Source organism: Polypterus senegalus, chromosome 1 (assembly GCF_016835505.1).
Source record: "Polypterus senegalus isolate Bchr_013 chromosome 1, ASM1683550v1, whole genome shotgun sequence".
Lineage (NCBI taxonomy): Eukaryota > Metazoa > Chordata > Cladistia > Polypteriformes > Polypteridae > Polypterus > Polypterus senegalus.
Window position 1 is genome coordinate 194332776 of NC_053154.1, and position 16746 is coordinate 194349521.

The window sequence follows — 16746 nt, forward strand, 5'->3', positions numbered from 1 at the left end:
GGCTCCACAAATGAGACACACGGGTTTACCGGCAATGTCAGTAAACATAACAACAACAACTACAACAACAACATTTATTTATATAGTACATTTTCATACAAACAGTAGCTCAAAGTGCTTTACATATTAAAGAATAGAAAAATGAAAGACACAATTATAAAACAAAATAAATCAACATTAACATCAAACAAGAGTAAGGTTCAATGGCCGGGGGGACAGAAAAAACAAAAAAACTCCAGACGGCTGGAGAAAAAATATAAAATCTGTAGGGAATATATACATATATACATACATATATACATATACTCAGCCTCCCATTGGTTTTTAAAGGCTCTATGTTCAGAATCACCTTTTTTCTTCAGCATCGTGTAGGCTAGCTTCGCAATAACTTGCAGCATCAGACTTGATTAACAAGTAAGTGTTCGGCAAGGCAGCTGAGGCGCTGCATTATGGGATCTGTAGTTTATTGTGTTACCAGCGTTTCATATCCCCGGGCCATTAATAACAATAATATATAAAATGATCTCGCGGGCCGGATATAATTACACGCCGGGCCGAATAGCTTCTAGTTATGACCATTACGCGTAGAATTTCGAAATGAAACCTGGCCAACTTTTGTAAGTAAGCTGTAAGGAATGAGCCTGCTAAATTTCAGCCTTCTACCTACACGGTAAGTTGGAGAATTAGTGATGAGTGAGTGAGTGAGTGAGTCAGTGAGAGCTTTGCCTTTTATTAGTATAGATACAGTATATATGTATGTGTATATATATATATATGTATATGTATGTATGTATATATATGCCAGCAACACTCATGACAATGACAAAACAATTACATTGTCAATCATGTTACGTTATTATTAAAATGTTTCCTTTTCTTTTTCATAACTTCTTTAACACACTACTACTCCGCGGCGAAGCGCGGGTATTTTGCTAGTATATATATACTGTATATGTATGTACATACAGTGGAACCTCGAGAAACGAGTTTAACTTGTTCCAGCACTGAGCTTGTATAGCGAATTTCTCGTATCTAGAACAAACTTCCCCAATGAAAATAATGGAAATCCAGTTAATCCGTTCCGCACCCCCAAAAATATCAACATAAAAATCAATTTTCCTAACAAATAACACTAAAAATAATATATACACGTGGAACCTCGGTTTGCAAGTAACTTGGTTTACGAGTGTTTTGAAGATGAGCAAAATTTTTTAATTAATTTTGATTTGATTAAACGAGCGATGTCTTGCAGTACAAGTAGTATGGATACACTTTGTCTGCTGAGCGTCATGTGAGTATAACTGAGCTGATGGTTCTCTCTCGTGCGCATCTCTCTCTCCTTATGTCTCGCCAAGACGCCGCTCTCTCTCTCTCTCCTTATGTCTCTCGCTCGCGCACGCTCTCTCTCCTTATCTCTCTCTTTATCTCAAGCGCACAAACCCGTAGATCCTCACGCTATGGGAGAACAAGGAACACTGAGTGAGCTGATGGGCTGGCAGCATCAGCTTGGGTGAATCCCCAAGTCGAGGCGGATTGGGAAACGCGTCACGCATAACCACAGCCTGGCTCGTGGCTCGTTACGAGCCAATGCTTGTATTTAGATCCGAATTTTTCGGTCATACTTTCCTGTTATCTTGAATTTCTCATATACAGAGGTGATCGTATCTAGAGGTTCCACTATATATACTATATGTATGTATGTATGTATATACAGGTATATATGTATCTATGCTAATAAAAGGCATATCCCTCACTCACTCACTCACTCATCACTACTTCTCCAAGTTCCCATGTAGGTGGAAGGCTGAAATTTGGCAGGCTCATTCCTTACAGCTTACTTACAAACGTTAAGCAGGTTTCATTTCGTAACTCTACACGTAACGGTCATAACGGTCGACAATGTCCACCATGTTGAACTTTCTTATTTATGGCCCCATCTTCACAAAATTTGTTTGGTGGCTTCCCTGCACTAACCGAAACCGATGTACATACTCATTTCGATGGTATGACGCCACTGTAGGCCGCCATGTTGAACTTTCCAATGTCACTAATTCTCCAACTTCCCGTGTAGGTAGAAGGCTGAAATTTGGCAGGCTCATTCCTTACAGCTTACTTATAAAAGTTAAGCAGGTTTCATTTCGAAATTCTACGAGTTACGGTCATAACGGTTGACAAAGTTCGCCATGTTGAACTTTCTTATTTATGGCCCCATCTTCATGAAATTTGGTAGCCGGCTTCCCTGCGCTAACCGAAACCAATGTATGTACTTATTTCAGTGGTGATGCCACTGTCGGACGCAATATTGAACTTTTCATCGGTCTTTGTTACTTATGGGCCCATCTTCAAGAAATTTGGTACGCGGGTTCCCAACGCTAACTGAATCCTACTTACGTACATATATACGTCCATAGCCTGCAGCTCGGTCACCGTGTGAGGCGGTGCTGGGTCCCCCATCCCAACGCCTCCCATGTTGTTGGCTGCCTGCCTATATAAGGCCGTCCGTCGCTCTGGTCTCTACATTACCTTCTTTGCTTTGCCACGGGATTCACGTCTCCCTGCTGATAACTACAGCCATTTTATTTAATCCACGGCTTCTCCGCTGTTTTATTGTTCGTTTATTACGATTATAGTTACTGTGTAGATATTTTAAACATACTTTACATTGTTCACTTACCCATTTCTTTTATCATTCCAACCGTACCCTCATTAACATGTCTATCGAGGTGATCACCATCGATCAAAGAACTGTCACTTACCTAGCGGTTTCCATGCCCGGAGATGGCACCTACCTTTTCCATTCTCTTTGTTACATATTGCACGGCCCTATCATATCAGGCTCACTCTTGATATCCGGAGGAACATTGTGTCTTATGTATTGAATGACTGGGACAGGTTCAAGGTATGGACTGATGACGTTACAAGAGATAATTATACTACACAGGAGAACTATAAGCGTGAAATGCTTAAGCCCTTCACCTATGGTTCTGCATGTGAGTTGATGGCTTCCGCTGAATTGTTCGGTTGTCGCTTTCAAGTGTACCGAAATGGCCAAATATTTTACACCTTTGGACAACCTCCAATGCCTCTGAAACATCTTATATTCACAGGTGACGATTTGAGTAGAGGACACTTTGATGTTTAAACTCTCAAAAGCTGGATGTGAAGTTATCGATGAAACCGGTTGTATGCTTACAACGCTTGACAGTTGCCGAATGTCACTTCAACACAAGTCCTGCAAATACTGTCGTAATTTAAGCAAACCATGAAACTCAAACTGATTATGACAGCAGTAATCCAAGCTGTGAGATTTGAAACAAGATTACTGTTCACATGGCCAACTGTACGTTGCATGCTCAAGAGTAAGCTCAGCGCACAGCTTGGTCATATTACAACCGGAGGGCCCAACTCACAATGTGGTATTCAAAGAGATCCTTAAATAATTATTGACATGTTTTTGATCAGTTTAAAAAGGTTTAATTTTCTTCTTAATAAAAATTTTAAGGCAGTACTTAGCCGCTGCGAAGCGCGGGTATTTTGCTAGTGTATATATATCTATACTAATAAAAGGCAAAGCCCTCACTCACTGACTGACTCACTTACTCACTGACTCACTCACTAACTCATCACTAATTCTCCAGGTTCCCATGTGTTTAGAAGGCTGAAATCTGGCAGGCTTATTCCTTACTGCTTACTTACAAAAGTTGGGCAGGTTTCATTTCGAAATTCTACGCCTAATGGTCATAACTGGAAGGTATTTTTCTCCATTTCTTTAATGGAGTTGAGCTTGAAAGCCGTGGGGGGCGGAGTTTCGTGTGACATCATCACGCCTCCCACATAATCACGTGAACTGACTGTCAACGCAGTGCGTAGAAAACCAGAAAGACCTCCAAAAAGTGCTGAATAAAACATGCATTATATAATTGAGAAGGCACCGAAACAATAAGAAGTGAGCGAGTGACATATACTACCATATTCATGAGTGCTGCTACTTCAGAAAGAAACCAAGTTGTAAACCTAAACTTTAAATTAAGTTCATAGACAGGCTGCCGCTGGCGTTTCTCATTCCCACGGGTAATGCGGGATACAAGTTTAATGAGAGGACGCAGGATATAAACGAGAGTTTTGATCACTTTGTAACTAAGTTAAAATTGCAGGTGAAGGGGTGTGCTTATGCAAATTCCGAGACTATGTTTGTGGGGGATTGATAGTTAATGGTCGGGAGTCACGCCATCATCTCCCTCCCATTTACCTCATTTCGCTCTGAGCTGAGCTCGCTGCTATCGCCTTTCAAGCAACTTCGTCACACTGCCACCAAATACTCACAGAAAAATCCACAAGTTAATACACACGCTGTCTCTATAGTTTCTCCACACTGAACCTTCCAGGCACTACTTACAAAAGGTTACATTGACAATCGTGTTACGTTATTTTTAAAATCTTTCCTTTTCTTAGCACAAGCACAGCTGAGAAGCTTCGATGCATGTGCTCCATAACGCTGCTAAAAATAATGCATTTAATCACACTTTGCATTACAAGCAAAGGGGAACTTTTGTCAATGCATGATTTCTTGGTACACCGATTACATTGATCAGCGCATCCCGATTAATTTTACCCTTGCACCACCTTGGTTTGAGAAGAAGTATGAAAAAATATGAGGTTAACATAGAAAAACAGATCACCAATTCAAGCTTTATGAATAATCGATTCGCCATCAATAATTGTTTTGGTAAAGCCATACTCAGTGTAATCCTCCTTCCATTTTATAATTTTTCCGCCACTAGCCATGATTAAATGAACGGTAAAAAGTAAGAGCGAAGCGAGGGTGACTTATTTAGGCAGGCATATATATGACAGCAACACTCATGACAATGTCAATCATGTTACGTTATTATTAAAATATTTCCTTTTCTTTTTCATTACTTCTTTAACACATTACTTCTCCGCTGTGAGGCGCAGGTATTTTGCTATATACATATATATATGTATATATATATATATATGTGTGTGTGTGTGTGTATATATATATAAACTGCTCAAAAAAATTAAAGAAACACTATGAAAACACTTCAGATCTCAATGGGAAAAAGAAATCCTCCTGGATATCTATACTGATATAGACTGGGTAATGCGTTAGGAATGAAAGGATGCCACATCGTTTGATGGGATTGAAAATGATCAACCTACAGAGCCCTGAATTTAAAGACGCCCCAAAAATCAGAGTGAAAAAATTATGTGGCAGGCTAGTCCATTTTGCCAAAATTTAATTGCAGCAACTCAAAATTGTGCTCAGCACTTTCTATGGCCCCTGTGTTCTTGTATACATGCCTGACAACATCGGTGCATGCTTCTAATGAGATGACAGATGGTGTTGTGGGGGATCTCCTCCCAGATGTGGACCAGGGCATCACTGAGCTCCTGGACAGTCTGAGGTGCAACCTGGTGGCATTGGATGGACCAAACATAATGTCCCAGAGGTGTTCTATTGGATTTAGGTCAGGAAAGTGTGGTGGCCAGTCAATGGTATCAATTCCTTCATCCTCCAGGAACTGCCTGCATACTCTCACCACATGAGGCCAGGAATTGTCGTGCACCAGGAGCCACTGTACCAGCATAGGGTCTGACAATGGGTGCAAGGATTTCATCCTGATACCTAATGGCAGCCAAGGTGCCTTTGTCAAGCCTGTAGCGGTCTGTGTGACCCTCCATGGATATGCCTCCCCAGACAATCATTAACCCACCACCAAACTGCTCATGCTGAATGATGTTACAGGCAGCATAATGTTCTCCATGGCTTCGCCAGACCCTTTCACTTCTGTCACGTGCTCAGGGTGAACCTGCTCTCATCTGCAAAAAGCACGGGGCACCAGTGGTGCATCTGCCAATTCTGGTATTCTATGTCGAATGCCAATCGAGCTGCATGCTGCTGGGCATTGAGCTCAGGGCCCATTAGAGGACATGGGGCCCTTGGGTCACCCTCATGAAGTCTTTCTGGTTGTTTGGTCAGAGACATTCACACCAGTTGCCTGCTGGAGGTCATTTTGTAGGGCTCTGGCAGTGCTCATCCTGTTCCTCCTTGCGCAAAGGAGCAGATACTGGTCCTGCTGATGGGTTATGGACCTTCTATGGCCCTCTCCAGCTCTCCTAGAGTAACTGCTTATCTCCTAGAATCTCCTCCATGCCCTTGCAGGGAGACACAGCAAACCTTCTGACAATGACACGTATTGATGTGCCATCCTGGAGAAGCTGGACTACCTGTGCAACCTCTGTAGGGTCCAGGTATCGCCTCATGCTACCAGTAGTGACACTGACTGTAGCCAAATGCAAAACTAGTGAAGAAACAGTCAGAAAAGATGAGGAGGGAAAAATGTCAGTGGCCTCCACCTGTTAAACCATTCCTGTTTTGGGGTCATCTCATTGTTTCCCTCTAGTGCATCTGTTGTTAATTTCATTAACACCACAGCAACTGAAACTGATTAACAACCCCTCTGCTACTTAACTGACCAGATTAATATCCCATAAGTTTCATTGACTTTATGCTATACTCTGATTAAAAAGTGTTCCTTTAATTCTTTTGAGCAGTATATATGTGTATATGTATGTATATATATATATGTGTGTATATATATATATATATATATATATATACTGTATGTGTGTATATATGTGTGTATATATGTGTATATATGTGTGTATATATGTATATATATATATGTATGTATATATGTATGTATATATATATATGTGTATATATATATATATATATATATGTATATATATATATCTATACTAATAAAAGGCAAAGCCCTCACTCACTCACTGACTCATCACTAATTCTCCAACTTCCCGTGGGTGGAAGGCTGAAATTTGGCAGGTTCATTCCTTACAGCTTCCTTACAAAAGTTGGGCAGGTTTTATAACGAAATTCTACGCGTAATGGTCATAACTGGAAGCAGTTTTCTCCATTTACTGTAATGGAGATGAGCTTCAAAGCCGTGGGGGCGGAGTTTCATGTGACATCATCACGCCTCCCACGTAATCACGCAGTACATAGAAAACCAGGAAGACCTCAAAAAAGCGCTGAAGAAAACATGCATTATATAATTGAGAAGGCAGCTAAACAATAAGAAGCGAAGCGAAAGTGACATATACAACCATATTCATGAGTTCTGCTACTCGAAACAAAGCACCATGTAAACCTACACTTTAAATTAAGTTCATAGACAGGCTGACGCTGGCGCTTGTAATTTAGTGCCTGCCCATATAAGGCGTCTGTCAGCGCAATCCAATAACAAACTGCCACGGGTAAATATTCACGGGTGAAGGACTGTGCTTATGGAGAGGAAGATGAGATGGTCAGGGTGGTGTTTGACACAAACTCAGCTTAACCTGCGAGAGAAAGTTTTAAGTGCCAGGACTAAGGTAACATTAAATACAGCCATGGACATAGCACGAGATGGCACCAGCACAGCTGGGAAACTTCGATGCATGTACACCAAGTGGCTCACGTGAACTGACGCAGTGCACAGATAAAAAGCAACAGTTCCAAAGAGCACTGAACAAAACCAATTACACAATTGAAAAGGCAGCAAAAAATATGAAGCGTCTGATACTTACAAGCATAGCGGAAACAAAGCACACGTTGGAAAAAGTCATTGTCCCGCTAAAGGAAGACAGTGTAAAAAAAAAAACCCGTGCATGCAGTGTGTTAGGTCTCAGATAAAGAAGAAGACGAGCTGTTTATTGATGCAGTAAGAAATGAATCGATGAATGAAACCTGTCATCTTTACAACGATTGAAAACACGGAATGTAACTTGAACACAACACATCCTACAAATACTAACCTGATTGAAAGAAATAATGATAATCAAATCCTTGATGACAGCAACACTCAGTAACACTCACAAAACAAATACTGTATATTGACAGTCATGTTACGCTATTTTTAAAATGTTCCCTTTTCTTTTTCTAGCTTTTTTAACACACTATTTCTCCGCTGCGATACTCGGGTATATATATATGTATATATATATCCCGATCTACATACTCGAATAATGGATACTTTATTCGCCATCAATGATTGTTTTGGTAAAGCCATACTCAGTGTATTCATTAGATGAACGGTAAAAAAGTAAGAGCGAGGGGAGGATGACTCATTGAGGCATGCAGGCTGTAGTGCTTGGCCAACTCTATCTGAATTGCGCGATCACATTTGAAAAATATATCTTTTCAAGTTCTATTTAGTCTATATGTGTCAAACTCAAGGGCAGGGCCACATCCGCCCGGCGTAATTATATCCGCCCGAGATCATTTTATATACTGTATTATTGTTATTAATGGCCCGGTATATGAAGCGCTGGTAACACAATAAACTACAGATCCCATAATGCAGCGCTTCAACTGCCTTGCCGAACACTTACCGCATTAATCAAGTCTACCTTATGATGCTGCAAGTTATTGCGGCTAGAGTTATTGCGCACTGAGTTTGCACGGCGCTTTGGTGACTTTGAAGAACAAAAAAAGTCCGTCTACATGCGGCTCGAACCTTGTGCATGTTTGGTAGCACATATCTGTGTGAGAAGCTCTACTCAGTGATAAAGACTAACAAAACAGCACACAGGAGTCGCCTCACTGATGAGCACCTGCAATCCATCCTGAGAATCTCCACAACACAGAACCTCACACCAAACAGAAACGAACTTGTGGCCAAAAAGATGCCAGGCGTCCAGCTCTAAAATGACATATGAGCAAAGACAACTGAATGATTTGATTTGTTATTGCACATAAGAGCGGGAGTCAACCGTTTTAACAAACAGCGTATTGCACTGATACTAAATAGCTGTGTGTGTATATATGTAGATATGTATGTATATGTATATATATGTTTATATATGTGTGTGTGTATGTATGTATATATATATATATATATATGTATTTGTGTGTATATATGTGTGTGTATGTATGTATGTATGTGTGTGTATATATATGTGTGTGTATATATGTAGATATATATGTATGTATATATGTGTATATGTATAGATATGTATATATATATATGTTTATGTGTGTGTGTGTAAATAAATATATATATATATATATGTATATATATATATGTATATGTATATCTTGGTCTCATCATACCAGAGAATCTTATTTCTCACCATCTCAGAGTCCTTCAGGTGTCTTTTAGCAAACTCCAATATAGAACTTTTTGGCCTTAATTCTAAGTGGTATGCGTGGAGACAACCAGGCCCTGCTCATCACTTGTCCAATACAGTCCCCACAGTGAAGCATGGCTGTGTCAGCATCATGCTGTGGGGGTGTTTTTCAGCTGCAGAGACAGGGCGACTGGTTGCAATTGAGGGAAAGATGAATGCGGCCATGTACAGGGATATCCTGGACAAAAACCTTCTCCAGAGTGCTAAAGACCTCATACTGGGCCGAAGGTTTACCTTCCAACAAGACAATGGCCCTAAGCACACAGCTAAAATAATGAAGGAGTGGCTTCACAACAACTCTGTGACTGTTCTTGAATGGCCCAGCCAGAGCCCTGACTTAAACCCAATTGAGCATCCTTGGAGAGACCTAAAAATGGCTGTCCACCAATGTTTACCATCCAACCTGACAGAACTGGAGAGGATCTGCAAGGAGGAATGGCAGAGGATCCCCAAATCCAGGTGTGAAAAACTTGTTGCATCTTTCCCAAGAAGACTCATGGCTGTATTAGCTCAAAAGGGTGCTTCTACTAAATACTGAGCAAAGGGTCTGATTGCTTAGGACCATGTGATATTTCAGTTTTTCTTTTTTAATAAATCTGCAACAATTTCAAAAATCCTTTTTTTGTCTGTCAATATGGGGTGCTGTGTGTACATTAATGAGGAACAAAAATTAATTTAAATGATTTTAGCAAATGGCTGCAATATAACAAAGAGTGAAAAATTGAAGGGGGTCTGAATACTTTCCGTACCCACTGTATATATACAGTATATATATATACTTCCTGTGCTTACGTGCCACCCTTTTCACGTCCAGTATGTGAATGAAACTCAAAATAAGAGAACCATTACTTGTTTATGCCTTAATGCATCTCAATATCCAAAATAAACTAAAAGTAGTCATTGTGTTTCATTTATCAAAAGGCAACACACTTATTAAAACTATGAGATATTTTTTTACATTTTGGTATTACTGTATAATTTCCATCCTAAAGACTGTGTTTCTTCTTCCTAATGCTTAACACCCTAACTGCTGCAGTAGACCATTCTATCCTGTTTCACCTCTGCACCTGTGAAGTTGAAACAGATGAGTCCTCAGCAAATTCCTTTATAATGTGGGATAAACCATTTTCAAATCCCATTGTTTACTGATATGTAAACAGAGCATCAAAGGAATCAAAATTCTTTTAGTGTTTGCCAATGAGAGACTAAATGCCTGTAATGCTGGCTTCCTTCAAGGTTTCTTTTTAGGTTCCAAAAATAAATTTTATAGTTGCTCTAGCTGTTTTTTATATATCCTCACTGTGAATTTGTTTTGAGTTTGAAAGTTAAATATATTGCTGCAGATTAACTTCAGATACATGTTAATGTGAGGATTGCAACAGCTCCTAGGGTTGGAATGGAGAGGAATATTGAATACTGTGAATCACTCACCTTTGTGTACAATATTTTAAAATTAGACAAGCTAGTCCATTACTTATTGACAGTTTATTACTCAAATACTTCTACACAACTGATCTGTGGCTGTTTAGCATTTAGTACTGTGCTGAAGAAGAATGGTTGCTACTGCTCCTAGTGAGCATTCAACAATGTCAGACTTCAGCACAGGCAGCTCTGTTCCTAGAAGTTGATTAACACTATGGTACTGTCCTCAGATTTATATGACCAATAAACCTGAGTAGTGTGACATAATATATTCCTTTAATGTCCCATTATTGAGATGCTTCCTGTATTGAGATGGTCTGTTTTGACTTGAATTCCAGCAATATACAACTTCACTGTGAAATAATTTGATGATATCCCCTAAAGTGTTTCTGAGCCATTTTATTATTAAAAGGTCCAGGGAAAACATGCAGTTCAGAAAACATTCATGCTCATGCTTCGTTACTGCATCTCACTTAACTCCTTTTTCATGAAAGTGACCTTCATCAGTCATTTATATACTGAAATAAAATGTTGTATTTTTAACAGAATCAAAAGGCAATGAGCCCTGTTAATTTCCCTATCTCCTATCAATGGAATTGCTCAGTAACTAGGTTGTGTCTTCAAAATGCCTTTTCTTTATCTCTTTTATATTAAAATATTCATCCAATAATTGTATTCTGGTTTTTGGGACATGTCATCTTTGTTTTCTGCATCAAATGTCTGCAATGCTGTAATGATTTGTATAGTTGTAAATACCTGTACTCTGAAACCTCTCATGTATTATTGCCAAACTTAGACTTTCTTACAACAGCATTTACATAATGTTTAACTTTCCTTAAACACTTATTTTATCTGTCATAATCTGTGGTATTTTCTTCCTAAGTCATGGCATGAAACTTTTGTAGGTGTTAACATTCAAAGTATATTTTGAAAATGTCCCCTCTTTCCTATCTTTTGATGTTGGTGTTCCTGTGTTAATTCTTGCAAAACCCTTTGTAACCACTTTGTACCTGTCACACTAGTGCTTCTATTGCTGTGTGATCACTTTTTACCTCTCTCTGTAGTGTATTAGATTTATTTTCAGTTTGTTGTTATGTAGTTGGACAGTGAAACTTTGTTATTTATTATGAAAGATGTTCTCTGCGAATTATGTCAGGTGATGCACATTATGCTACTTGTGCTTTGTAAGTTTTTCTTACAGCATTCTCAGCCAATGACACCCACTAAAATAAAGATTGATTCCTGAACCTTGCTTTCCACCTTCAGTATCCCACCTCTTCAACTTATTGTTTCCCCGTTTCCCAATTCATTTGCAGTCTTACTTGTTATCTTTCATTATTGCTAAGTAGTAACTGAGTTTCCTGAGTAATACTTTATTCTTACTAGTTTTGAACAACAGTTTGGCCACATGGATCCTTAAGTTAGTTTGCATACAGGAAAACAAGCTGTTGTGTCTCACAGTTCATCTATATGTCATATACCATAGTCTCCATAGCCCATAAACTAAAAGAGGCTTCATGCTTCTCACTGAAGGAATTATCTGTGCAGCCTTGTTGATAGGTTTACAAATGGTCATTGCAGTTCTAGTTTGCTTTTCAAAGAAAAGAATATCAGTTAGTTTAGCTGCACATTAAGCACTGGTGGCGCCTCAGTACACTTTGCTTCACAGGTTGCTCCTGTAAGTGTTTATTTTAAGTTATTGTTTTTTCTTTTGTTTTCTCCAGGCTTTAGGTCACTAGCTTTATCCTGAGCAGGGTGACCTGCATGCACAAATTTAATGCCCATGTGCTTTTTTTGCTGATTTGGATGAAAATGCTAGCCATCAATGCTGTAGAATAAGAGGCAGCAAACTGATATAAATGCCACACTGACATTTTACGAATTAGATTCAAGTAAATTCTTAACAAAGTTGTTTAGGCAGGAGTTTGAGAGGCAGCATTCTTTCTCCTTGCCATCCACACTCCACACCCCAATTGTTGGAATGTTAGTTGTCAATGATTATGAAATTTTTCCAGAGATCTTAGTCCTTAATAACAGTGTAAGTTGAATAGTCTTTCAAGCAGCCTCTTGCTGCTGGTCTGTCATACTAAGTGTTAATTTACACCATCCATTCATTGCTATATCTCATTACAGCATCAAAGAATACCTTGATGGTTTTGTGTTTTTTTTTTTTTTTCTTCTTAAGTTGTCAGTAGATATGTACCATCTGCTTTATGTCCTTAAAGGTACAAAAAAAGCATAATGGGAGAGGACGGATGTTAGTTTTACTGGAAAAATGACAGGCAACAGGATATTTGTTTATGTCACAAGCTTAAGGAGCATGCCGTCGAAAGATCTGAGGCTTTCTGCATTGCCTGCCCTTCCTCTTCAGGCCCCCGTCTAACATGTGGCATGAAGTCATCACTCAGGAATGGGTTTGCGGTGTTGTGGCGGATTTTTTTAGAAGGAGGCTGGCAGTCTCTTTCTTTTTCTTTCCTTTCTTTCTTTCTTTCCTCTTTTTCTCTCAAAGATGGAGTCATGATTTTCTCAATGCTTTACTTTCCACAGAAAAGGTTCGTGAAATTCAGGAGAAGCTTGAAGCATTTATTGAGGCCTTGCATCAGGAAAAATAAGGTAAGAAGAAAGAACTTACCTTGTTTAGTTTGTCTGCAATTTTTGAATGTTAGCATATGTAATATAATGAAGACACTGAGGTCTCCAAAAGTAACTAGCTTGAGTTTTCACTGTTTATATTGAAATGTTCATCCTTAACATATGAGTAGCCTTTTACTTTGCATGGCTTCTCAGAAGTGTTTTGGTGATTTTTTTTTTTTTTCTTTGTTCCAGATCTGTGGTGAGAATCCAAGTAAAACTCAATAGACCTATCCTTTTTCCAAGGGAAAAAGAAAAAGAAGAAGCTTCACCTTTGCCACCCTCAGAGTTATTTGACATTTTTTTTAATGCCACATCAATGTCCCCTTTATTCACTGTCTGATAATCTTGAATCACATAGATGGATCCAGATTATGGGAGTCAAAGCTTTTACTTCACTTTTATGCTGTGGTCTTGCCCTTAAATTGGCTGGAATTAATGTAGAGTTTCTTCCAGAGAATGAGTAGCTTCCCACATCTCCATCATAGTCTAATTAAACCCCAGTTATTCTGAAATCAATACATATCCTATTTGCACAGGGTATGATATAGAAAAAGAAAAATAATTGGTTTTAGAAGTTGAAATTTTAATGCATGGGTACAGTGACATGGCCACTTTTCCACTTCCCACTCTATTCTGAGTCTGTTAACTGTTTCTGGAGAGATGATAGTTCTACTTTTTGTACAGTGTGAATAGAGACCTGAGCCCCTAACTGCAAACTATAAAATTAGCAAGGCATATTTAACAATGCATTTGAGTGTCAGACACTTTTTTATGTGGTAAAGGAATTTTTATTTTGTTGATTCAATGCTGTGGCTCTCCTTGTGTTCCATATTTCTGCTGAGCAGCTGTGATGTCATCCATCAACATTCAGTACCTTAAGCCACTCCATGAGAAGAAAAAAAAGTTTGATTTTATAAAGTTGAATAAAGCAGCAAGAAACCCCTTGGCATGTATTTGCTCTTCCAAAAGAACTCAAGAGACCTATTAGCCACCTAATTAATGAGGTGCAGTAGACTGGGAACTGAGGTTCTGTTGTCTATTAACTTGTTAACTGAAGTTCCTGATCTGTTGCAACAACTTAGGACTGATTTTTGGTGGGATTTTCAGTGTAATGTATTAGATAACCATGGAGGTTTTTACCCACCCTGCAGTTTCTTGGTTAGTGCAGTCACCTCTTTCACAAGGTTTTTGACTAGGTATTATTGCCTGGTGCTGGAAGAATTAAGTTGTTAAAACTTCCTAATGATTGTAACTCCCTGCTTCAACTTCATGTACACCTTCTAAATAATAAATAAGACTTATAGTCTCGCACCATGCTGTATACATTAACTTGCAGGGATGGGGCTTGTAGGTTTGAAGGTGTCTTTATTTAGTACTGTACCAGTATTATTTTTAAACTTAATTTTGTAATTCCTTGCCCACTTGTATCAAATATAAAACTGATGTGAAAAATTTGGAAGATGGAAAAGGCAAAGTAAATTGTTAAACATTAGATCAATGCTAATATTTTTTGTAAAATCAGCACAGCACAAGTTGAAAGTAGCAAATGTTCGCCTCATTTTTTGTATTTCTTTCTCTCCCCCCCCAGCCTGCATGATGTATGCTATTTAAGATGATGTATTTATTGATTGATGTGGCAAATTGTATTTACTCTGTTATGTAAAATGGAAATAATGGAAATAAAGTGTCCAGTCTCTCTATCCCAATCAAGTGGAGAAAGTCCAGCCCAGTCAAAGGTTTGCCCTGCCCTGAGTTTTTATTCTGAAGTTGCCTGCAGTGTGTGTCACAGTGCATAGAGCAGATAGACTAAAATATAATCACAATATAATTAATTACTGTATACCTTGTTTAATGCGTTCTAAGCCCAAGAAGGGAGGTACGGTTCGAAGTTTTATGTGATGATATTGGTTTGATGATCTTGCCCGATTAGATTGGCGTGGTTTGATTTTTCTGGGTTTTTTTTTGTACTTACTTTGTGAATCCATTTTATATAATTCAACAACTGATAGACACTGCTAGTAAAGTGCAATCCTTCCCCTCCCCCTTTCTTTTTTGCAGTATCATTTGACAATGTTTTTGATGCCAGAGGACATGTAGTATGCTAGCTATTAGCATTTGCAAAGACTGTCACGAGGGCTAATAGGCAATCCACAATACCAGGACTGCTCAGTTTGTCTTTCCCCTATTCTATGGGTGACACAAAGAAGGCGCATACTGGTAAAGGCCTGTCAAATCTCGCAGTACACAGAAGGCCCAAAGCTTTATTTTTCACCCTTCCCTAACACAGCATCAGTGTTCTTTGTTACATCCCCCACATTAAAAAGAAGATATTTGATTCATGAATGAGCTCTGAGGTAGGTAAATAAATTCAGTGTTCCAGGGGGCGGACAGTTGTGACCGTGTTACTGTTTGTTCGCTGCCTTGTTGGAGGGATGGGACAACTACTGCCAGCTCTTTGTCTCCCACACTAAATGCAAAGGATGAAAGTTAATGTTGTTCCATGTGTGCAACTGGCAGAGCAAAAATGTCCAGAGATGCAAGACAAGACATGTACCAGTGTCTCTGGCTTACCCTGCTGCCTGTGGTGTTAATATTGGCTAGGAGCCCAGAACCTCCAATGTGTAATTTATCACATTTTTAAGAATCATCTGAGCGGTACTTTAGAGAATATGCAGTTTTCTTCCCTTTTTCTGTTGCATATTTCCATAATGGTGTTAAAGTAGTTGGGTTTGTATTTAATTTTGAAGATTAAACCCTCACAGTTTCACAAACCTGATTTTTATATGAACATTTTACACATTCAAAGTCTGTGTTACTTTTATCATGGGGGGGGGCTCCATTTTTTTTCTTCCTCAACCCGTAGACCTGAGTATTGCATTAATTGGTAATTCTAAATTGTAACACTAATTGTTTGCTTGTGTCTCATAATGAACAGACACCTCATCCAGGCTTTGCTCCAGTCCCTATGAACTTAAAATGGATTAATTAGATTAGAAAATTGATTAACAGGTTGATTTGTTTTAAGGGATAAAAGGTTCTTGGTTTATACTACTTTTGTATCCTTGCTGAAGGACCAATGGAGATACCAAAAAGAAATGAGAGCTGTTTGTGTTTTTACTTTTTTGGGGCCAGATGAGGAAGAGCTTGACAATGAAATAGCACAAAGCCACTGGAAGAGAAGCTAGCTGTGGTAGCACAGGGAACTGTTAAGTAACTGAACTATATATGTCTGTTATGAAGGCTACCATTGATTTAGAAGGCATTGGACTCAACTGAAGGTATGTTTAACCATCAGTTGTTTCAAACCTAATCTGTTACAGAATTTGAAAAGTACTTTTTTTGTTTTCAATGAAATGCACAATTTCCATCCAAATATCTCCTGTTTCTTATTTATTGGAATTAACAACTACCTTAGGCTGTCTTCCTTGTTGCCTGTTTACCTCTTTTCTTACAGTGACACAGGTTCCACATACC

General features: G+C 38.8%; 1 protein-coding gene across 4 annotated transcripts in view; it reads left to right on the forward strand.

The window, feature by feature from the left end:
* Window positions 1–15007, forward strand: part of opa1 (OPA1 mitochondrial dynamin like GTPase) — a 240686-nt gene extending 225679 nt beyond the window's left edge. For all 4 annotated transcript variants that reach the window (XM_039766026.1, XM_039766043.1, XM_039766034.1 and 1 more), the window contains 2 exons: window positions 13186–13251; window positions 13465–15007. In XM_039766026.1, the coding sequence (XP_039621960.1) occupies window positions 13186–13250 (65 nt within the window). In that variant the 3' untranslated portion in view covers window position 13251; window positions 13465–15007. The remainder of the gene's footprint in view (window positions 1–13185; window positions 13252–13464) is intronic.
* The last annotated feature ends 1739 nt before the right edge of the window (window positions 15008–16746 follow it).